The sequence below is a fragment of the Callorhinus ursinus genome, unplaced genomic scaffold (assembly GCF_003265705.2).
Source record: "Callorhinus ursinus isolate GAN/ISIS: 27379988/994484 unplaced genomic scaffold, GSC_fseal_2.0 scaffold15, whole genome shotgun sequence".
In the NCBI taxonomy this organism is placed as follows: domain Eukaryota; kingdom Metazoa; phylum Chordata; class Mammalia; order Carnivora; family Otariidae; genus Callorhinus; species Callorhinus ursinus.
In genome coordinates this window covers 13334304-13359063 of record NW_027397077.1, presented here as the reverse complement: position 1 = coordinate 13359063, position 24760 = coordinate 13334304, and the positions used below count along the sequence as shown (strand labels likewise).

Here is a 24760-nt window from a genome sequence, read left to right as displayed (position 1 = left end):
CTCTTCTCTCTTCTTGCTTTCCTTAGAATACCAAATCAAGTACTAAGAATACTCTAATACACCAATGATTCCCAAATTTTTATTTCTCACCCTTCACTTTTTTAAAAATTTATTTGAGAGAGAGAGAGAGAGAGAGAGAACAAGAGAGAAAGCATGAGCAGGGAGAGGGAGAAGCAGACTCCCCACTGAGTGGGGAACCCAACCCAGGGCTCGGTCCCAGGATCCTGGGATCATGAGCTGAGCTGAAGGCAGATGCCCCACCAATTGAGCCACCCAGACATCCCTCGCCCATCACTCTCCTAAGTGTCAGAGGAAGCACATCTCCAGCTGGGCTTGTGTGTGTGTGTGCACACGAGTGTGTAAATGTGCTGGACATGTACAAAACTGAATACAGTATCTTCCCTGCAAAGTCTGTCCGTTTCTTAGTTTTTCTTAAGATTTTTTTATTTGAGAGTGAGAGTGAGAGCAAGAGTGAGCAGTGGGGAGGGGCAGAGGGAGAAGAAGCAGATTCCCTGCTGGGCAAGGAGCCTGATATGGGGCCCAAACCCAGGACCCCCAGATCATGACCTGAGCTGAAGGCAGATGCTTAACCAACTGAGCCATCTAGATGCCCCTGTTTCTTAGCTCTCTTAATTATTTCAAGATCTACCCCATCATCCAAGAATCACAGGATTCCTTTTTGTTTCCTCCTCCTCCTATGTCATGTCAATTCTACTTACAAAACATCTTCCAAAAGTATTCCTTCCTCTCCACTCTCAACAACTATCTGAGGCTCTCCTAATGTCTTTGCAAACTATTCCGGTACCTTTTCAATTGGATTCTCTCTAGTCCTGTCCCCTTCACATTTCCATTAGTATTTGTATTGTGTAACACAATTCCATGGTGTTTTCCACTTACAATCCTTTAAGTAGGATTCCTTTAAGCCGGCTGCCCACTCACTCTAAATCAAATTTCAAAGTCACTGACATACTACTTTCAAACTACTTTCTTGTATCTCTGCCATACCTCCCCAAAGATATCGTATGTTCCAGACACATGCCAGTATCATAATTATTGCTAGAATTTAAAAAACTTGCTACAAGCCAGGTACCCTGCGTGTATTATCCCATTTCATCATCACAACTACTCAGTTGTTTTGATAGAAAAATAGAGGCTTGAAATTAAGTAACCAGGGTGTGACCTCAGGCAAATAAGTGGCAAAACTGAGATTTGTCCTCCAGCAGTGTGACTCCAGAGCCAGTGCTCTTAAGCTTTACGTTCTCCGGTGTCTACCATGTGCTTCTACAAAGACTGTTTTTCTTCCAGGAATGCCCTCTCCCCAATCCCAAACCAGTGGTGTTCACTCATCTTCAATCAAGCAAATAGCACCTCCTAAAAGTATAGCCTTTCCCAATTTACCAAAGTTAAATGCTGATTTGCTTGTGCTCTCCCAACATTTTGTTAAGACTGCTATTAACTGTACTTAACTCAGTGTTAACTCACGGTTTCTCTTCATCCTTGTACGCTGGCATCTACTCCAGCCTTCACACAGGAAGCCTTCGATTAAGTACGTATTATTCACTCCCTGAGGCTAGAAGTGGAGCCTATTCACACTATGACCCCATGATAACCAACGTACAGCAGATGCTCAAAATATTTTCAAATAAAATTGGTAAAATGGGGCGCCTGGGTGGCTCAGTTGGTTAAGTGACTGCCTTTGGCTCAGGTCATGATCCTGGAGTCCCGGGATCAAGTCCCGCATCGGGCTCCCTGCTCAGCAGGGAGTCTGCTTCTCCCTCTGACCCTCTTCCCTCTTGTGCTCTCTATCTCTCATTCTCTCTCTCAAATAATAAAATCTTTAAAAAAAAAAATTAAAAAAAAATAAAATTGGTAAAATGTTTTTTAAACTACCTGGAATAAAAACAACGGAACTGGAACAGCCAGAAGCAATGTAAAATACAACGAAATTCATAGCTAGACCCTTTAACTATTTCTCTAAGGCAAAGTAAAGAAGTAATGTACATCTCAAAATGTATGTTTTTTATTAATATTTGCACCATCAAGTAATCAGTGAACTAAAATTAGAAATGGAAAGCTCGGGGTGCCTGGGTGGTTTAGTCATTAAGCATCTGCCTTCGGCTCAGGTCATGATCCCAGGGTCCTGGGATCGAGCCCCACATAGGGCTCCCTGGTCAGCGGGTAGCTTGCTTCTCCCTCTCCCTCTACCCCTCCCCTGCTTGTGCTCTGTCAAATAAATGAATAAAATCTTTAAAAAAAAAAAAAAAAGAAAGAAAGAAATGGAAAGCTCTTTGTACTGAACTTTGTGAAAACTGCAGTCAGAAATGGTTAAGATATTCCCTTTACTGGGTCATAGTAGCTGTTGCACAGTAAATCATCCCCAGTCCTGGATTCCCCCAAGTGATCACAGTGCCCCTACCAGCAGCTGTGGCCAAGGCTGCAGACAACAACACAGACCATCTCACTCGCTAACATTTAGTGGACGTCTTGTCATCAAACCCTGGATTAGGCACTAAGGAAAAAATGAGCTTAAGGAGCACCTAGATGAACTTGTTAATATTTTATTCTTTGTTCTTTACTCAAATGCATTTCTCCCAAAATACAGTGAAATATTTCTGGATTTGGAGAAGTATCAAAAACTATATATATATATATATATTCCCTGTAAATAAGGAGGGCCTCATAACAGAATTTCATTCAATTATGTATGCAACAATCCAACTTTTTAACTACTTTATCTCAGAAGACACTTCTGAATACATACATGGTCAAATAAAACCAGAACACACACAATGTTATCAAAACACAAAGCAAAAGGAGGCAATGTTATATACTGGGCATCAATTACACTTTTGGAATAGTTCTGTTTACTTATCAAATTTTGTCAGCAGAAAAACAGTTTGTTCAAAGAGACAATTATTAACTGTCTGATAATTATAAGAAAGGCTTTGAAACAACTAGAAGGGAAGAATAAACTAAGGGCAATGTAGCAAAACATACAAAGTAATGGGCAGGCTACTGGTTTTAAACAGGAAAAAACTAATGAAAAAAAAATCTAATGAAACAATTGTTAATTGTGATACTAATGAAGCAATTGTTAATTGTGATACTAATGAAGCAAGTATGTATCACACCTTGTCATTTTCTCTTTTTTTAGACAACCGGCTATATCTGTTAATTGCAGCATCATGATCTGGAAAACAGAAATAACTATTAACAATAATATAACAGTACCTTACCCAACTTATAAATGCTTTAAATAGTCTTCACATGTGCATCTTTCAACAAATATGCTAAAGCAAGAATTCTCAAAATAAGAATTCTTTAACACATAGTTCACTCCACCCAAATGGTCCCACAGTCAAATTTGCCATGAAGTATCTTTCTACTTATTATATTGGCTAAAAAAAATTAATTCTAAGGAGACTGTATTCCACTAAAAGTTTTTTAAAGTATTTTTTTTAAGATATAATTTTATTATTTATTTGATAGAGAGCAAGAGAACAAGCAGGGGGAGCTACAGAGGGAAAGAGAGCAGGCTCGCCACTGAGCAGGGAGCCCAATGCGGGGCTCGATCCCAGGACCCTGGGATCATGACCTGAGCCGAAGGCAGAAGCTTAACCGACTGAGCCACCCAGGTGCCCTTAAAAGTATTTTTTAGTACAAAAACAGCAAATGCTCATTAAAGAAAATTTTAGAATAGATACAAAAACAAGGAAGGGAAAATATTATATCAACTCCTCTGGTATTACTAAGATAGCAAACCACAAGATTTGGTTTCCTTTTAAATTTTTCTTATAGCACAAATAGTGCAACTTAAAAATAGCACTGATTTACATAATGTTCACTTACACTTTTACTTAGGTTCACTTTTTTTCAATTATTACATAGAATATGGCCAGATTTGTGTTGATAAAGAAATGCATCACTGTGAGAAATAACTGTGTAAAGTATTCAGAACTTACCATTACTAGCAATCTGAAACACTTCCTTTAATGTCAATATTTCTGGAAAAGTTCAAGAAGTTTCAATTTAGCATATTTATGAAATATCTAAAATTTTGTTTAGAAAGCTCAAGTCCAACATCTTTAGCATGATCTATTTCCAGATTGGTCTCCTGTCACACCCAACACATCCAACATTGCAGCCACACAGAGTTTCTCATCAACCACAAAACAAGACACGTATTTCTATAACCCATACCTTTGTGCTTTCTAGTCCCTCTAACAGAACAATGACTCTCTTCTCCTGGCAAAAATGACTCTTCATTGTTCAATGTTCATGTCACATCCTTGGTGACACCTTTCTGACACCCTCCTGAGCCCCCATAGTACCTTGCTCATTCCCTAATTATAAGAGAATATCAATAATTACTTATTTTACCCATCTCCTTCTCTAGGCTTTTTCGAGGGAAGTGACACTGTATTCATATCAGTATTCTTCTGTATCTAGTTTAACATCTAGCAGGAGCTCCTATAAATATCCAGTGATACATTAAAGTGGTATAAGCTGCAGTCAGAAATGGTTAAGGTATATAGCAATATGCACTTTACAAGTACTGATCTGATGGCTAATGGAAGTAAACATAAACTTGACTTCATTACCTTTTAGATCTCTTTCTTTAAACTGGGTAATGGGAAACATCATGGCATCAGCAAGCTGCGTTGAAAGTACTGCATGACAAGAGCTAAGCTAGTAAAAGGAAGACCAAAAGGGCTGAATAAATAACTATACAGAGACATTTAGCCAGTGTTCTATAAATTAAAATCTAATAGATGTTGATACATTTTACATAAGAGAACACTCAAAATTATGTGATATACTATAAAATATTATACAGCAAAAAAAAAAAAAAGAATCCATTTAAAACTCTTAGAAAAAAACAGGATAACCTAGGATTTGGCAATGGTTTCTCACATATGACACCAAAAGCACAAACAAAAGAAAATATAAACTGGACTTCATCAAAATTAAAAACTTTGTGCAAAGGATGTATCAAGAAAGTAAAAACACGGGGGGAGGCGGGGAGGAGCAAAATGGCGGAGGAGGAGGAGACCTGGCTTTCATCTGGTCTCAGGAATTCAGCTGGATAGGGATCAAACCATTCTGAACACCTACAAACTCAACAGGAGATCGAAGAAAAGAACAGCAGCAACTCTCTGAACAGAAAAGCGACCACTTTCTGGAAGGTAGGACGTGCGGAGAAGTGAATCCGAGGTGATATGCGGGAGGGTAGACGGCGGGGGAGGGGGCGGAGCACAAAATCAGAACTTTTAGAAGTCTGCTTCACTGAGGGACGTTGCTCCAGTGGCTAAGCGGCGGGTAGAACCCTCTCTCGGACAGTGTGGTCTCAGGACCCTCGGGGTCACAGAAAGACCGGGGGTGCCTGAGTGCGGCAGAGCTCCCAGATATTGGAGCGGGGAAGCCGGCTGCAGAGACGGAGCTGAGGAGTGGGCTCTCAGCCCGGGGTTGCCATAAACCGTGATCCACGGCACAGTCAGGCCATGGCTTTTCCAAGAGGGACCCATCAAACGGCAGATCCGGGGAGACTCCCCTTCCTCCCTCGGGAGGAGCAGCGCAAGAGCGCACCGCAGGGATCTGCTGGGTTTGGAGACTGCACACAGGGTCGGGTGCCAGAGATAGAAACGCTCGGTCACAGGCCGGGTGAGCACGGAGTACGGCCAGAGATCGGGGAGATGGGAGTGACTGACCGCTTTTCTCTGGGGACGCACTGAGGAGTGGGGCCCCGAGTTCTCGGCTCCTCCAGGGCGGTGATTGGGAGGCCGCTATGAAATTTTCACTCTCATCCTCCAAAGCTGCACGGAAAGCTTGCAGGCAACAAAAGCTCTCGAGAGCAAACCGAACAGATTACTTAGCCCAGACCTGGCAAGGGTGGGGCAATTCCGCCTGCGGCAAAGACATTTGGGACCACAACAACAGGCCCCTCCCCCAGAAGATGAGCAAGAACAGCCAGCCAAGACCAAGTTTACCCATCAATGAGAATGGCAGAACGCCAGCACTAGGGAAATACAACAGACAGAATTCATGGCTTTTTTTCCCCATGACTCTTTAGTCTTTCAAAGTTAATTTTTAAAATTTATTATTTTTCTATTTTTTTGAATTTTTCTTTCTCCCTTTTTCAACTATCTTCTCAATCCCTTTTTTAAAATCTTTTATAATTTTCATCTTTACAGTCACATTCCATCCCTTCATTGTATTTACCCTTATTTTTGTACACATATATGTTTTTCTTTAAAATTTTGGGAGGCAGTTTCTTCTAACAGACTGAAATATGCCCAAAATCAAGTGTGTAGCCTGATCATATTCTTTTTTTTTTCCTTTCTTTTCTTCCCTTTCTTTTCCCCCTGGTTTCGGGTCTCTTCTGCTTTGTTTAGTGTATATTTTTCTGGAGTCGTTGGTTACCCTGTTAGCATTTTGTTCTCTCATTCATCTATTCTCCTCTGGACAAAATGACAAGACGTAAAAAATCACCTGAAAAAAAAAGAACAAGAGGCAGTACCAACCGCCAAGGACCTAATCAATACGGCCATTAGTAAGATGTTGGAACTAGAGTTCAGAATGACGATTTTAAAGATACTAGCTGGGCATGAAAAAAGCATGGAAGATACTAGAGAATCCCTTTCTGGAGAAATGAAAGAACTAAAATCTAACCAAGTCGAAATCAAAAAGGCTATTAATGAGGTGCAATAAAAAATGGAGGCTCTACCTGCTAGGATAAGTGAGGCAGAAGAGAGAATTAGTGATATAGAATACAAAATGATGGAGAATAAAGAAGCTGAGAAAAAGAGATAAACAACTACTGGATCACGAGGGCAGAATTCGAGAGATAAGTGATACCATACAATGAAACAATATTAGAATAACTGGGATCCCAGAAGAAGAAGAAAGAGGTGGGTAGAAGATATATTGGAGCAAATTATAGCAGAGAACTTCCCTAATTTGAGGAAGGACACAGGCATCAAATCCAGGAGGCAAAGAGAACCTCAAAATCAATAAAAATAGGTCAACACCCTGACATCTAATAGTAACACTTCCAAGTCTGAGAGACAAAGAGAAAATCCTGAAAGCAGCTCCGGACAAGAGGTCTGTAACCAACAATGGTAGAAACATTACAATGGCAACAGACCTATCCACAGAGACCTGGCAGGCCAGAAAGGACTGGCGTGATATATTCAGAGCACTAAACGAGAAAAATATGCAGCCAAGAATACTATATCCATCGAGGCTGTCATTGAAAATAGAAGGAGAGGGGCACCTGGGTGGCTCAGTCATTAAGCGTCTGCCTTCGGCTCAGGTCATGATCCCGGGGTCCTGGGATCGAGCCCCACGTTGGGCTCCCTGCTCCGTAGGAAGCTTGCTTCTCCCTCTCCCATTCCCCTGCTTGTGTTCCCTCTCTTGCTATCTCTCTCTCTGTGTCAAATAAATAAATAAGATCTTTAAAAAAAAAGAAAGAAAAAAGAAGGAGAGATAAAAAGCTTCCAACAAACAAAAAGAATTTGCAAACATGAAACCAGCCCTACAAGAAATACTGAAAGGGGTCCTCTAAGCAAAGAGAACCTAAAACTAACATAGACCAGAAAGGAATAGAGACAATACACAGTAACAGTCACCTTACAGCCAATACAATGGCACTAAATTTATATCTTTCAATAGTTACCCTGACTGTAAATGGGCTAAATTCCCCAATCAAAAAACACAGGGTATCAGATTGGATAAAAAACATGACCCATCGATATGCTGCCTTCAAGAGACTCATTTTAGACCCAAAGACACCTCCAGATTGAAAGTGAGGGGGTAGAAAACCATTTACCATGCTAATGGACATCAAAAGAAAACTGGGGTGTCAATCCTTGTATCAGACACATTAGATTTTAAACCAAAGACTATAATAAGAGAATGGGAAGGACACTATATCCTACTGAAAGGGTCTATCCAACAAGAAGATCTAACAATTGTAAATATCTATGCCCCTAACATGGGAGCAGCCAATTATATAAGGCTATTAATAACAAAATCAAAGAAACACATCGACAATAATACAATAACAGTAGAGGACTTTAACACCTCCCTCAAAGAAATGGACAGATCATCTAAGCAAAAGATCAACAAGGAAATAAAGGCTTTAAATGACACACTGAACCAGATGGACTTCACAGATATAGTCAGAACTTTCCATCCCAAAGCTAGGGAATACACATTCTTCTCTAGTGCCCATGGAACATTCTCCAGAATAGATCACATCCTAGGTCACAAATAAGGTCTCAACCAGTACTAAAAGACTGGGATCATTCCCTGCATATTTTCAGACCACAATGCTTTGAAACTAGAACTCAATTACAAGAAGAAAGTCAGAAAGAACTCAAATACATGGAGGCTAAAGAGCATCCTACTAAAGAATGAATAGGTCAACCAGGAAATTAAAGAATTTTAAAAATTCATGAAAACAAATGAAAATGAAAACACAACTGTTCAAAACCTTTGGGATGCAGCAAAGGCGGTCATAAGAGGAAAGTATATAGCAATACAAGCCTTTCTCAAGAAACAAGAAAGGTCTCAAGTAAACCTAACCCTACACATAAAAGAGCTGGAGAAAGAACAACAAATAAAGCCTAAACCCAGCAGAAGAGAAATAAAGATCAGAGCAGAAATCAATGAAATAGAAACCAAAAGAACAGTAAACAGATCAACAAAACTAGGAGCTGCTTCTTTGAAAGAATTAATAAGGTTGATAAACCCCTGGCCAGACTTATCAAAAAGAGAAATGACCCAAATAAATAGAATCATGAATGAAAGAGGTGAGATCACAACCAACACCAATGAAATACAATTATAAGAACATATAATGAGCAACTCTATGCCAGCAAATTAGATAATCTGGAAGAAATGGATGCATTCCTAGAGATGTATTAACTACCAAAACTGACCCAGGAAGAAACAGAAAACCTGAACAGACCCATAACCACTAAGGAAATTGAAGCAGTAATCAAACATCTCCCAACAAACAAGAGCCCAGGGCTGGATGGCTTCCCAGGGGAATTCTACCTAACATTTAAAGAAGAATACCTATTCTTCTGAAACTGTTCCAAAAAATAGAAATGAAAGGAAAACTTCCAAACTCATTTTATGAGGCCAGCATATTACCTTGATCCCAAAACCAGACAAAGACCCCATCAAAGAGGAGAATTACAGATCAATATCCCTGATGAGGGGGGCCTGGGTGGCTCAGTTGGTTAAGCGACTGCCTTCAGCTCAGGTCATGATCCTGGAGTCCTGGGATCGAGTCCCACATCGGGCTCCCTGCTCAGCAGGGAGGCTGCTTCTCCCTCTGACCCTCTTCCTTCTTGTGCTATCTCTCATTCTCTCTCTCAAATAAAATCTTAAAAATATATATATATCCCTGATGAACGTGGATGCAAAAATTCTCACCAAAATGCTAGCCAATAGGATCCAACAGTACATTAAAAGGATTATTCACCACGACCAACTGGGATTTATTCCTGGGCTGCAAGGCTGGTTCAACATCCGCAAATCAATGTGATACACTACGTTAATAAAAGAAAGGACAAGAACCCTATGATCCTCTCAATAGATGCAGAAAAAGCATTTGACAAAGTACAGCATCCTTTCTTGATTTAAACTCTTCACAGTGTAGGGACAGAGGGAACATACCTCAATATCATAAAAGCCACCTATGAAAAACCCACAGCGATTATCATACTCAATGAGGAAAAACTGAGAGCTTTCCCCTAAGGTCAGGAACACAGCAGGGATGTCCACTATCACCACTGCTATTCAACATACTACTAGAAGTCCTAGCCACAGCAGTCAGACAACAAAAAGAAATAAAAGGTATCCAATTCGGCAAAGAAGTCAAACTCTCACTTTTTGCAGATGATATGATACTCTATGTGGAAAACCCAAAAGACTCCACCCCAAAATTGCTAGAACTCATACAGGAAATTCAGTGAAGTGGCAGGATATAAAAATACACACAAATCAGCTGCATTTCTGTACACCAACAAGACAGAAAAAGAGAAATTAAGGAGTTGATCCCATTTACAACTGCACCCAAAACCATAAGATACCTAGGAATAAATCTAACCAAAGAGGCAAACAATCTATACTCAGAAAACTATAGAATAGTCATGAAAGAAATTGAAGAAGACACAAAGAAATGGAAAGACATTCCATGTTCATGGATTGGAAGAACAAATATTGTGAAAATGTCAATGCTACCTAGAGCAATATACACATTTAATGCAATCCCTATCAAAATACCATCCACTTTTTTCAAAGAAATGGAACAAAGAATCCTAAAATTTGTATGGAACCAGAAGAGACCCCGAATAGCCAGAGTAATGTTGAGGAAAAAAGCAAAGCTGGTGGCATCACAATTCCAGACTTCAAGCTCTATTACAAAGCTGTCATCATCAAGACAATATGGTACTGGCACAAAAACAGACACATAGATCAATGGAACAGAATAGAGAGCCCAGAAATGGACCCTCAACTCTATGGTCAACTCATCTTCGACAAAGCAGGAAAGAATGTCCCATGGAATAAAGACAGTCTCCTCAACAAATGGTGTTGGGAAAATTGGACAGCCATGTGCAGAAGAATGAAACTGGACCATTTCCTTACACCACACACAAAAATAGACTCAAAATGGATGAAAGACCTAAACGTGAGACAAGAATCCACCAAAATCCTAGAGAACACAGGCAGCAACCTCTTTGACCTCAGCCGCAGCAACTTCTTCCTAGAAACATCACAAAGGCAAGGGAAGCAAGGGCAAAAATGAACTATTGGGACTTCATCAAGATAAAAAGCTTTTGCACCGTAAAGGAAACAGTCAACAAAACCAAAAGACAACCGACAGAATGGGAGAAGATATTTTCGAATGACATATCAGACAAAGGGCTAGTATCCAAAATCTATAAAGAACTTATCAAACTCAACACCCAAAGAACAAATAATCCAATCAAGAAATGGGCAGAAGACATGAACAGAGACATTTCTGCAAAGACGACATCCAAATGGCCAAGAGACACATGAAAAAGTGTTCCACATCACTTGGCATCAGGGAAATACAAATCAAAACCACAATGAGATACCACCTCACACCAGTCAGAATGCCTAAAATCAACAAGTCAGGAAATGACAGGTGTTGGCTGGGATGTGGAGAAAGGGGAACCCTCCTACGTTGTTGGTGGGAATGCAAGCTGGTGCAGCCACTCTGGAAAATTGTATGGAGGTTCCTCAAAAAGTTGAAAATAGTGCTACCCTACAACCCAGCAACTGCACTACTGGGTATTTTCCCCAAAGATATAAATGTAGTGATCCCAAGGGGTATGTGCACCCCAATATTTATAGCAGCAATGTCCACAATAGCCAAACTATGGAAAGAGCCCAGATGTCCATCGACAGATGAATGGATAAAGAAGATGTGGTATATATATAAAACGGAATATTATGCAGCCATCAAAAAATGAAATCTTGCCATTTGCAACGACGTGGATGGAACTGGAGGGTATTATGCTGAGCAAAATAATTCAATCAGAGAAAGACAAGTATCATATGATCTCACTGATATGAGGAATTCTTAATCTCAGGAAACAAACTGAGGGTTGCTGGAGTGGTGGGGGGTGGGAGGGATGGGGTGGCTGGGCGATAGACAGAGGGGAGTGTATGTGCTATGGTGAGTGCTGTTGAATCACAGACCTGTACCTCTGAAACAAATAATACATTATATGTTAAAAAAAAAAAAAAAAGAAGAAGATAGCAGGAACGGAAGAATAAACGGGGGGATATCAGAAGGGGAGATGAACCATGAGAGACTATGGACTCTGAGAAACAAACTGAGGGTTTTAGAGCGGAGGGGATGGAGGGATGGGTTAGCCCAGTGATGGGTATTAAGGAGGGCACGTACTGAATGGAGCACTGGGTGTTAAACAATGAATCATGGAACACTACATCAAAAACTGATGATGTAATGTATGGTGACTAACATAACCTAATAAAAGAAAAGAAAAGAAAAAGAAAACAAAATGGCAGCTATCTCCCTGAATGGCCAAAGCTGTGAGACCAAGAACTCCTAAAAATCTTTAGCTCTTTCCACTTTCACATAACTTTTAAGAGTCTGCCTGTTTCCTGCTAGGTCCTCACGCTCCCTATGATGAGGAATTTAGGATTGACCCTGTGAACACTATTTACACTCCTTGTGGCGTTTAGTCAGCCAAAACTTAGATACATTTTTGCCAAACAAAGAGGTCCCAATAAATATTGAACTTTAAAACATTTATGTTACTTAAAAAATATAAAATAAAAACACAACCTGCAGAAAGGGAGGAAATACTTGCCAATCACATATATGATAATGAACTTGTATCTAGAATAAAGTAGTCTTAAACTCAATAATAAAAGATACACCACCCAACTGAAAAATGGGCAAAGTACTGAATAATTACCCCCCTCCTTACCCACAGTGCTGCCTTCTGCAGTTTCAGTTACCAACGATCAACTGCAGTCCTGGGGCAGATGACCCTCCTTCTGACATAGGATCAGAAGGTCAACAGTAGACTTAAGACTACATCACATGCCTCCGTCATTCCCCTCATTGCATCTCATCACGCAGGCATTTTATCATCTCACATCACCACAAGAAGGGTGAGTACAGCACAGTAAAATATTTTGAGAGAGACACACACACCACATTCACAGAACTTTTATTACAGTATGTTATAGTTCTATTTTATTAGTAGTTATTCTCTCATTTTGTTAATCTTACTGTGCCCTTTTTTTTTGAGCTATCCAGATGCTATTTATTTTTTTTATTATGTTATGTTAATCACCATACATTACATCATTACTTTTATATGCAGTGTTCCATGATTCATTGTTTGTGTATAACACCCAGTGCTCCATGCAGTACGTGCCCTCCTTAATACCCATCACCGGGCTAATCCATCCCCCCACCCCCCTCCCCCCTAGAACCCTCAGTTTGTTTCTCAGAATCCATAGTCTCTCATGGTTCGTCTCCCCCTCTGATTCCCCCCCTTCATTTTTCCCTTCCTATCTTTTTCTTTTTTTTTTAACATATAATGTATTACTTGTTTCAGAGGTACAGGTCTGTGACTCATCAGTCTTACACAATTCACAGCACTCACTATAGCACATACCCTCCCCACTGTCTATCACCCAGCCACCCATCCCTCCCACCCCCCACCACTCCAGTAACCTTCAGTTTGTTTCCTGAGATTAAGAATTCCTCAATCAGTGAGATCATATGATACATGTCTTTCTCTGATTGACTTATTTCGCTCAGCATAATACCCTCCAGTTCCATCCACGTCATTGCAAATGGCAAGATTTCATTCCTTTTGATGGCTGCATAATATTCCATCGTATATATATACCACATCTTCTTTATCCATTCATCTATCGATGGACATCTTGGTTCTTTCCATAGTTTGGCTATTGTGGACATTGCTGCTATAAACATCGGGTTACACATACCCCTTCGGATCCCTACATTTGTATCTTTGGGGTAAATACCCAGTAGTGCAATTGCTGGGTATTTATTTTCAACTTTTTCAGGAACCTCCATACTGTTTTCCAGAGTGGCTGCACCAGCTTGCATTCCCAACAGTGTAGGAGGGTTCCCCTTTCTCCTTACTGTGCTCATTTTGTAAATTAGTCTTTATCACATGTATGTATGTATAGGGAAACACGTAATATATATAGGGTTCAGTACTATCCATGGTTTCAGGCAACCACTGGGGGGGGGGGCGCAATGTATCTCCTGTGGATGGGGAGGGGGTACTATCATAGACATTTCTTCAAAGATATACAAATGGCCCATAGGCATAGAAAAAGATGCTCAACATCATTAGTCATTAGGAAAATTCACATAAAACTGAAATGATATACCACTTCATACCTACTTAGATGGTTATAATAAAAATATAAATGAAAATAGTAAGGTTGGTGAGCATGTGGAGAAACTGGAACGCTACATTACTGGTAGGAATGTAAAAGTGTGCAGGACCTGTGGGAAACAGTCTGGCTCAAAAAGCTAAGCATATGACGAGGATGCGGAGAAAGGGGAACCCTATTACACTATTGGTGGGAATGTAAGCTGATGCAGTCACTCTGGAAAACAGGATGGAGGTTCCTCAAAAAGTTGAAAATAGAGCTACCCTACGACCCAGCAATTGCACTACCGGGTATTTACCCCAAAGATACAAATGTAGGGATTCGAAGGGGTACATGCACCCTGATGTTTACAGCAGCAATGTCCACAATAGCCAAACTATGGAAAGAGCCTAGATGTCCATCAACAGATGAATGGATAATGAAGATGTGGTGTACACACACACACACACACACACACACACACACACACACACACACACACAAAATGGAATATTATGCAGCCAACAAAAATGAAATCTTGCCATTTGCAATGAAGTGGATGGAACTAGAGGGTATTATGCTGAGCGAAAGAAGTCAATCAGAGAAAGACAATTATCATATGATGTCACCGATATGTGGAATTTGAGAAACAAGGCAGAGGATCATAGGGGAAGGGAGGGAACAATGAAACAAGATGAAACCAGAGAGGGAAACAAACCATAAGAGACTCTTAATCTCAGGAAACAAACTGAGGTTTGCTCGAGTGGAGGGGGATGGGAGGGATGGGGTGGCTGGGTGATGGACATTGGGGGGGGTATGTGCTATGGTGAGCACTGTGAATTGTGTAAGACTGATGAATCACAAACCTGTACCCCTGAAACAAATAATACATTATATGTTAATAAAAAGAAAAAAAATGCAAAAAGAAAAAAAATAGCAGAAAAAAAAAAAGCTAAACATAAAGTTACTGTATGACCCAGCAATCCCACTCTTGATTATATACCCAAAAGAAATGAATATTGGTGTTCCAGAAAAAAAAAGAAAAACAAAAACTTGTACACAAACCCTCACTGTAGCACTATTCCCACTAGCCAAATGGTAGAAAACAACTCAAATGTCCATCAACTATCAATGGATAAATAAAAAGTGGTATATTCAAACAATGGAATTTTATTCACCCCAAAAAGGAAGGAAATTCTGATACATGCTACAACACAGACAAACCTTGAAAACATTATGCTACAGAAGACGGACACAAAAATCCACAAATGTGTAAGTCCATTTATATGAAATATCCAAAACAGGCAAATCCATACAGATAGAAAGTAGATCTGTGGTTGCCAGGAGCTGAAGGGAGGGGAAGGGAGGAGTGACTGCTTAATGGCCACAGGGTTTCCGTTGGGAGGAGTATGAAAATGTTCTGGCACCGGTGGTGATGGTTGCACAACACTGTGAGTGTATAAATGTAAGCAGGGAGACATTTTATGTATATTTTACCACAATAAAAATATTCCATTTCCTATAAATATTTCTTTATATTGCTCTACTGTAACAATATTTTGCTACAGTGAGTTATTAAAATATTTCAAAAAATTACTTTTTCAGTTAGGGGACCAGAAAAGACAGAACTATCTAATGGTTCATGTGAAAAGAAGAGCTTTCATTGCCCTAGTTGAGAAGAGTAATGGACTCCCCAAATAGCTCTCACCACCCTTCTTCCTCCTAACAACATTTTACCATTCAGTTTATTATTCCTTCCATCCCAGACAGCCAATATCAGCCCTTAATTTCTCTAACCAGTCATCAGAACAAATCATTAAAAAATGATCCGGAACTTAGCTGTATCTCATAGTTTAATTCTTCCCTCCCTGCCTACAGCAAATAGAACAGTGAAAGGTTGAAGGACATGGACTGGGAGGAGAGAGAGCACACCTCTATGCTTATACCCGAAAACAATTTGTTTTAATCAGACAAAGTACTATTTTTATGAGACAGTCACTAAGATATGAAACAGACACTAATACGGAAATAAGGTCTTTCTTTAAATAGTAACCTTTTATTATAGAGATTTGCTCATGTAATCATAATACAAGTTCCCAATAAAAGCTAAACAACTTGAATAACTTAATTATAAGACCACTTACTCAAGCAAAATAAAATAAGCACTTACCTCATCTATAACTTTGGAAAACTGTTGCAAAGTAGAGCTCATAACTTCATCATCACCCCCCAACGGAAAACGCTGAAAAATGAGAGAGATGAGGTAAAGGTCCAGTGCTGTATGTCTTCTGTAAATGATGCTGTAATTTACATTTTTAAAAATAGCTGACCCTCAAAACACATGGGAGTTAGAAGGGCCGACCCCCACATATAACTTTTAACTTCCCCAAATTTAACTACTAGCCTACTGTTGATGGGAGCCTTATCAGTAATGTAAACAGTTGATTAACACATATTTTATTTATTACATGTATTATGTACTGTATTTTCATAAACTTTGAGAAAAGAAAATGTTAAAATTATATGAAAGAAAAAATGTATTTACCGTACTGTATCAAAAAATCCATGAATAAGTGGACCCATGCAGTTCAAACCCATGTTGTTCAAGGGTTGACTGAAACTTTTAAAAACTTCCAAAATTTTGAATAAGCTCTAAAAATGTCACTTAATAAAAGAGTGTAATTCATATAATTAGTAAACATTAAAATGTTTGCTAAGCAACTAATTAACATATTATAGGAATGCACATCATACTAAAGTTCAAAGATTTGTTTAGCTCCAATTCCTCCAATAACCAGCAATATAATGAGTAAGCCTCAGTTTCTTCATTTGTGAAAAGATAAGTCAATTAAATAACTTATACCTAAGATTAGTTAAAATTAGCTATAATGGAATTTCAACAGCATATCAAAATTACTTTCTATGAATTCAAAAAAGCTTAGGATTCTTTTTTTTTTTTTAAGATTTTATTTATTTATTTGAGAGAGAGAATGAGAGATAGAGAGCACGAGAGGGAAGAGGGTCAGAGGGAGAAGCAGACTCCCTGCTGAGCAAGGAGCTCGATGTGGGACTCGATCCCAGGACTCCAGGATCATGACCTGAGCCGAAGGCAGTCGCTTAACCAACTGAGCCACCCAGGCGCCCAAAGCTTAGGATTCTTGATGAGCAATTCTATTTATACAGATACTGTATCACTGCGTATTTTAAATTATGCTTTTAAAATTTTCATGTACGATACCTGTTTTTCATATTCTTTTAAAAGTTTTGAAGTCAGGTGCGTTGCTGCACTTAATTCATTCTGTGGGGGAAAAATCAGCATTCAAATTAACACAATATTACTGATTAAGTAAAAGTTTTAGTTGAAGATACCTATACTTTTGTTTTTCACTTAACAAAAATGCTATACAAACATGTTCTCTAAACCCCTCATTAAATCACTGGAAAGGGAACTACCATTAAAGCACTTTAAAGGGAAACTCATACCATGAATCAATTGATACCATCAAGGAATTCAGCAGTGTTCTAGGTGTATGCTTTAACTAATAAAACTCAGCATTAAATATTGTTAAAGCTTTAAAGCTAGAACTGTACATAATCTTAGCAAAATCTTAAAAGATTCATTAATGACAAATCATTCCTCTCTCTAGATGCTGAAACTATATCAATGCATTTAATAACATACAACTAAAATATGGTTAGCCTAGTCATATAATACAGCAACATAGCCATATGAAGGAAATACTTTCAAGTTTTTTTTCCCCCCAGTGATGAATATAATGACAAATGTAACATTTCTTTTACATAGTAATCTCTGTGGTCAGGACTCAAATCTTTTTTTTTTTTAAAGATTTTATTTATTTATTTGAGAGAAAGAATGAGATAGAGAGAGAGCATGAGAAGGGGGAGGGTCTGAGGGAGAAGCAGGCTCCCCGCCAAGCAGGGAGCCCGATGCGGGACTCGATCCCAGGACTCCAGGATCATGACCTGAGCCGAAGGCAGTCGCTCAACCAACTGAGCCACCCAGGCGCCCAGGACTCAAATCTTGAGAGACCAATCACAAGGAAAAAAATTAAAAACTATCACAGCAACTTTTTAATTCATTTTTTAAAAGATTTTATTTACAGAGAGAAAGTATACACGCACATGAATTGGAAGAGGGGCAGAAGAAGAGAAAGAATCCCAAGCCGACTCGGAGCTGAGCACGGAGCCTGATGTGGGGGCTTGACCTCACAACCCTGAGATCATAACCTGAACCAAAATCAAGAGTTGGATCCTTAACTGACTGAGCCACCCGGGCACCCCTCACAGCAAATTTTTAGTACATAATGAAAATGTGAGTCCAGAAAGGAGATAAAATGAGAAAGGGGAGAAAAAAACTTGTATACCTAATTAATCCCAAAGAAAGCTTATCACAGAAACCAGGCTGCTGTTAAGGCTTATAATTAAGTTACATAAACATAGCCTCAAATCTTAAACCTGCTCAATAAAAAAATCTAGTCATCTCCTTCTTAAATTCATCTCCCAGTACCCAGAGTTACATCTCATTTTTATTATCTGCTTCTCACTAAACATAAACTTTCATTCCTTTACTCAAAAAGGGGGAAGTGTTCCATAAAATTAAAAGCACAATTAGGAAAAACACTGGTGACAAAATGGAATCTTAGGCAAAGATCACGATCAGTGAGTTTCAGTAAGAAAGCTCTTACTGTGTTTGGGTAGAGAGAGGAAGATGCTTCAATCTTTGTATCTTTTGAAGAGCTACAAACTACACACTAGTAATTGGAATGTTAGCTCTAATACAAAATACTTAAAAGTTCATGCATCCACTCAACAGATATTACTATGAGCCCAGGATAGGGCTAGGCACCAGTAAACAAGGCAGACACTAGCTAGATCTGTCCTCACGGGCTTAATGAGTCATTTAAAAAAAGCAGTCAGCCTTTAGGTTTTTACCTGTGCATCATAAATCCGATGCATAGCTTGATACAACTGGTTCATATAGTTGGAAATAGCTGTAGCATCTTCTTCAAATACACCCAGTAAAGACCTTGTCTGTATAAAATAAAGCAGTAAGTTTACATTAACCATTATATAAATCAAATAGAAAATTATTTTCTAAAGGAAGGAAAAATCCTAGGATATTGGAGCTCTAATAATTCTGAGTTTTAACCTATTTTCTCTCTTTTGATAGTAATGCCAAAATAGTATTGTAGTGGCAATGTTGAGGTTCTTTGTTCTCAATTTCACTTCACTAAAATGGAGGGATTTTCCAACTACATCACACAATATTTCTATTTTTTTAGGGGTGGGGGCAGAGGGAAAGGGAATCTCAAGCATCCCAGCACAGCTCCATCCCACAACTCTGAGATCATGACCTTAGCCAAAATCAAGAGTTGGACGCTTAACTGACTAAGCCATCCAGGCACCCCCATCACATAAACTTTAAAAGGAACAACAAAGGTATATTTTTATGAATTAAAAAGTCTGTAATTAAACTAAGAACAAATCAACAAAAATGTCCCAGGCTAAATTAACAGTATTCCATGTATAAATATTCTAGAGATCTTATTTCAGGATAACTCAGTATTATTTCTTTTTCCATGGGCTCTTGTAGTAATCCCAAACCCCTCCCCACCTTAATCCAAAATAATAACATGGTACCCATCCCCAACATGGCCTAGTAAATGCTAACTTGGATTTTATGAGTACAGAATTTGAGGGTTTTTTTTCTTCTTCTTCTTCTTCATACTTATCTATATTGTTAGGCATATTTTTTTTAACGCAATAAGCATTTTCCCTTCATTTTAAGGGGAAAATTTGTAAAGTAAGTAAACGTTAAGACTGTCAATAAAAAGGATCAGAGATAAGGAAACTCAGCATATCAAGAAGGCATGCATACTCACCTTTTCATATCCCAAAGGCAAAGAAAGAATTAAAATACCAACTATTGAGATAACTGCTGTTTAAAATCTAAAAGATGACCTTATATTTTTATTCTACAAATAGTTCATTCTTAGAAGGTGGTTTAAAAAAAAAAAATCAACTTATTCCTTAGCTTCCTATTTTCAGAAAAGGAAGCTAAGTCAACATGGTTTAAAAAAAAAAAAAAGAGGGCACAAAATTATGTCCATATATGAAATCCATGTTGTCAGTCCTCTATTTCCCATGCTCCAGAGATTTAGATCTGACAGAATCTTTTCATTCTTTAGCTCTGTGCCCCCCCTCCTATTCCCCACAGTGATATTTTAAGATGTAAAAAAGAAAACATCAAGAAACCTTGTTTGACTAGTGCCATTCTTAAGAAAAATCTGTCATTTTTTGTTTCCCCAAAATTATTATTCTAATTCAAGGAATTACACATTTATGCAAAAACCTGTAGTGGATTTAAATTAAAAAGATCTCCTTAGCCCCAGTGTTAAAACAGGTCCCCTTTTTAAAACTAATAATATTCAGTTAGCACCTTATAAAAGTACATCAATATGATACCATTTCATTGAATCTATGATGACTTCCACTGTGAACTGTGCCATTTTTAAAGATTTATTTACTTATTTATTTTTTTGAGAGAGAGAGTGCACATGAGTGGGAGGAGGGGCAAAGGGAGAGTCTGCAAGCTGACTCCCCTCTGAGCATGGAGCCTGATACGGAGCTGGATCCCACAACCCTTGAGATCACGACCTGAGCCAAAACCAAAAGTCAGATGCTTAACCAGATGCTTAACCAACTGAGCCACCCAGGCACCCGTGCACCATTTTTAAATACTACTAAAAACAATGCCAGCAATTAGGCTATGATTTGAGGTTTTCTTATGTCTTGCAATTTTGACTTTATATTTGTGGAAATGAACCTTTAGACAGAATTTTATATACAACTCCTTTGAACATAAAAGGAAAACACAAACTGCATAAAATTTAATATTATCCTAATATTTCTTCAGAGTTCAATTCTTGTGAGTCACTTTTGGACATTAGAATCATCAACATCCATGTTTTCTCATCCACTATTATTCTGTGCCATGGGGGGTGACAAGTATTTCTTAGAAGTGTTCCACTCTTGTCCCCAATATCTTCTTCCAAACCACTGATACCCATTCAACAAATTTTGATGGTGAATATTTTCAGACAACAAACAGGACTGATGGTCCTTCAAGTGGTTGTTGAATGCTGAAAGGCTGCACTTGACCAGTCATGCCACTAGGAGAAACAACCATGTGTGGACATTTGCAACCAATTACAAATAAATCATCAACTGTAGAGGGGCATCTATCTCACTATCAGGCATGTTAAGATGTGGAAAAAGAAAAAGAGTATGTCTCATTATCTGTGAATATTCCATATTATGTCAAAGAAAAATCTCCAGTTGGAACTAGACGTTATCTTCACAGTTCTAGCACTAATGAATCACACTTACCTACACATAAAATCGATTTTTAAAAGATCGTATCTGTTCTTATTAACCAGCAGTTTCATTTTGCTCCAGATTTTCAAAACAACATCTATGTATGGACAAGACATCTAGTGTAGCCTTAAAGACTTCCTATCTCAATAAATACTATCTTTTGCAGAATGGGAGACAATTCTAAAGATGTTTATGTCCAATCAACTAGATTTGAACTTGCAAATAGCCCTTTATTTTAATACTTACTATAAATCAAAACTAAAATGGGTAACTGCAATTTAGGATAGTCTTCCATGACTCCAGGATCTAACTTTTTACATAGAAATTGACAGGACACTTTTTTTTACACTTAAAATAGTTTTTTTTTCCCCAGGTTTCATATAAGGGATAAATTCTTTTTTTTTTTTAAAGAGCCAAGATGTCCATCGACAGATGAATGGATAAAGAAGATATGGTATATATATACAATGGAATATTATGCAGCCATCAAAAGGAATGAACTCTTGCCATTTGCAACGACGTGGATGGAACTGGAGGGTGTTATGCTGAGCGAAATAAGTCAGAGAAAGACATGTATCATATGACCTCATTGATATGAGGAATTCTTAATCTCAGGAAACAAACTGAGGGTTACTGGAGTGGTGGGGGGTGGGAGCGATGGGGTGGCTGGGTGATAGGCATTGGGGAGGGTGTATGCTATGGTGACAGGACACTTTTGATTAGGATCAAATGATCTAAATAAAAACTCATCTATATCAGGAGCTTTAAAAGTTTTCATACTCGTTTGTTATTTGACTTCTTGGACTCTATCCTAGATAAACAGTTCAAATGAGAAGAAAAATTTATGCCCCAAAGCATTAACCTCAGTCCTATATATAAAAACAAAACTTGTGGAAAACTCTCAAAGTCCAACAGTAGGACAACTGTTAAGTCACTTAAGGAAACATGTAGCTTTCAATTTTTTTAACTCAAGATTTAATATGTGAACATACTTACACTACAATGTTAAGTTAAAGCAGAATAAAAATTGTTATGCACAATATAACTTCAAATACATTAAAATGTATAAGAGAAAACGAGGAAAACTGTTAACAGGGTTTGTTGCTGGGTGCAAGACAGGTAACTATTTCTATACCTTCTAATTTTTCTTAAGCACGTAACTATGATTTTTATAATCAGGTACAAAAATAAAAACATTCACTATAACCCCTGAGATTCACAGAAGTTGACTGACTTTCCCTAAAGCAAGTGAAGTGGCAGTGAAGACTAAAACTCCATCCTGAATCCCAGAATCCAGGGCTTTCCATGCTACCACAAGTTCTCCCTAAGAATTACTTCCAAGCATCTTCCCTTTCTAAATCTCATTTGTCCCAACTAATTTTTCCAAGTAAATATTACCTAGTTCAAATTATTACTTACAGAAATTGAAAGACTATCAAGGTAGCTGTCTTCATTAAAAATTACTATAAAACCAATATGGCATGCACTTCTAAAAAAACAAATGAATGCTCAAGTTGTAAATTAATTGTGTGAAAAGTTCAAGAAATTAGTCTGATGAGTCAGATCATATACTCTTCACAAGTACTGGCAAGAGCACCGTGCTACCCATTCTGGACTATGTATAATATTTATGGGCTATAAAAACCAGGCCAGGTAAGAAAAGGTAAAGCAACCTGTTGAGTCTTATATAATAGTAGTAAAATGACAAAGTGCACCTGACCAATACATGCCACAAAATTTTTACAAAACATCTGAAACAAATATAGCTTCTAACTTTACACTATAGAAATCATTAAGAATTTGAAGTAGCTATCCTGGCAGTCAAGATAAACCAAGATGTGGGGTTTCTGTGTCAGTTTAGACTGGTAAGAGAACATTACAGCAAACAACTGGCTTGTGAAGATAACTTTCCGCCTGGGGCGGGGGGGGAATCAGTTCCACAATCAGAGCCTGACTTCCACCTGGCAATTAAAATTGGCAGAAGTCATGACAGACGTCACACAGGCCAGGGGGATCTAGCCCCTTCTTCCTCATCTTTTGGGGCCATATTAAACCATCAAGACACATATGAAATGTGTGCAACTGTAGTTCTGAATGAACACCATTTCGAAGGTAGCCAACCAGCAACATCGTCTTAAGTCGCTTAAATTGTTGTGTTAAAAGACAGGCTCAAGGGATGATGTTTCTCAATGCAAGTTACAGCGCCTACCAACATGTTTTTAATGTAACTGATTTCGTTCTTCAATACTGAACACGTAAATTGTTACGTTTCCCTAGACTGTCTGAGGCTAGAGCAACCACACTAGCATCACCCCCAAAGCAAGAAACACGGGGCTTTTATTTTGATGAGTTTATTAGGGCCAAGTCTGCATCATTCCGCGCAGTAGTCGCGGAGCCACGAAGGCGCCATCCATCAGAAGCCGTGCACAGCTCGAGCGACAGCGGATACAGTCGCGGCCACGACACTGGACACAGTCCACGGGGAGGCTCCGAGACACCTGACCGGCTTTGCCGGTGACTCTCCATGCGGGTAAATCAGCAGCCTTCCAGCATCTCCCGAAGAAAAACTATCCATTTCCTTCCCTAGCTTGCTCAGAAATTACGGAATAAGTCTACGGGTTTGTTTTTTTTTCTCCTTCTGCACTTCCTCCGAAGAGACCTTCGGGGAGGAAATCCCAGGACTGGAATTTATGACCTTACATGACGGCGATAAAAACGCACCGTTCGTCAAATACAAGGGAGCCCCGCGAACGTACGTGAACGCCGAGCCCACGAGCGAAGGCGGCGGAGGTTCGGTCGCCGCCAGCCGACGTCCCAGACTCCGCGCGTGCCTCTCGGCCCAGCCGCGCAGGCCCACGCGGGCCTCGGGCTGGCAGCCGGGCCGCGGCGGCTCGGGGCGCGGCCCGCGACGGGCAGGGACACAGGGCGACGGCGCCCACCTGGGCCAGAACGAGCACCTGCGGCGGCCGCGGCGCCAGGCCTGGGGTCGGCCCGCCCTGCTCTTCCCCTCGCCTCGTGCCACCGCCCGCGTCTCACCTGCGGACTATCTTCCAGCGTCTCCTCGATGGGCAGCTTGTCGATTCCCGGCATCGTGGCGGAGGGAGGGCGGCGGCAGGAGACACAGCAGCCGCCCACAGCTCCCCGCGCCCGCCCGCGCGCCTGTAGCAGCTGACCCCGACCCGCCCTCTCTTGCAGGCGCGGCCGCCGTCGCCGTCCGCGCCGCTCTTGCCAGGAGCCGAGCGGCCGCGCGGGAAATCCCGCCCCCTCGGCCTCTCTGCCCCGCCTCCCAGCGCGCCCATTGGCTCGCGGCGACGCCCGTCAGCGCGGCAGGGCTGGCCTGGAGGTTTCTCCGCGGCGCGGGGCTCTGCGGTGAGCAGCGGCCTTGGGGCGGCGCAAGCAGCGCCCATCTACCCTGCGCGCGCGTTTTGAT

At 39.8% G+C, this 24760-nt stretch overlaps 1 protein-coding gene across 1 annotated transcript in view; it reads right to left on the bottom strand.

Moving 5' to 3' along the window:
- The window catches only part of APPL1 (adaptor protein, phosphotyrosine interacting with PH domain and leucine zipper 1), a 44824-nt gene extending 20270 nt beyond the window's left edge, over positions 1-24554 (bottom strand). Inside the window, exons 1-7 of the mRNA XM_025885063.2 lie at positions 24367-24554; positions 18886-18984; positions 17171-17230; positions 16103-16174; positions 4602-4689; positions 3963-4004; positions 3132-3190 (exon numbers count right to left, since the gene is read on the bottom strand). Coding sequence (XP_025740848.1) covers positions 3132-3190; positions 3963-4004; positions 4602-4689; positions 16103-16174; positions 17171-17230; positions 18886-18984; positions 24367-24420 — 474 coding nt within the window. The 5' untranslated portion in view covers positions 24421-24554. The remainder of the gene's footprint in view (positions 1-3131; positions 3191-3962; positions 4005-4601; positions 4690-16102; positions 16175-17170; positions 17231-18885; positions 18985-24366) is intronic.
- Between the last annotated feature and the right edge of the window lie 206 nt (positions 24555-24760).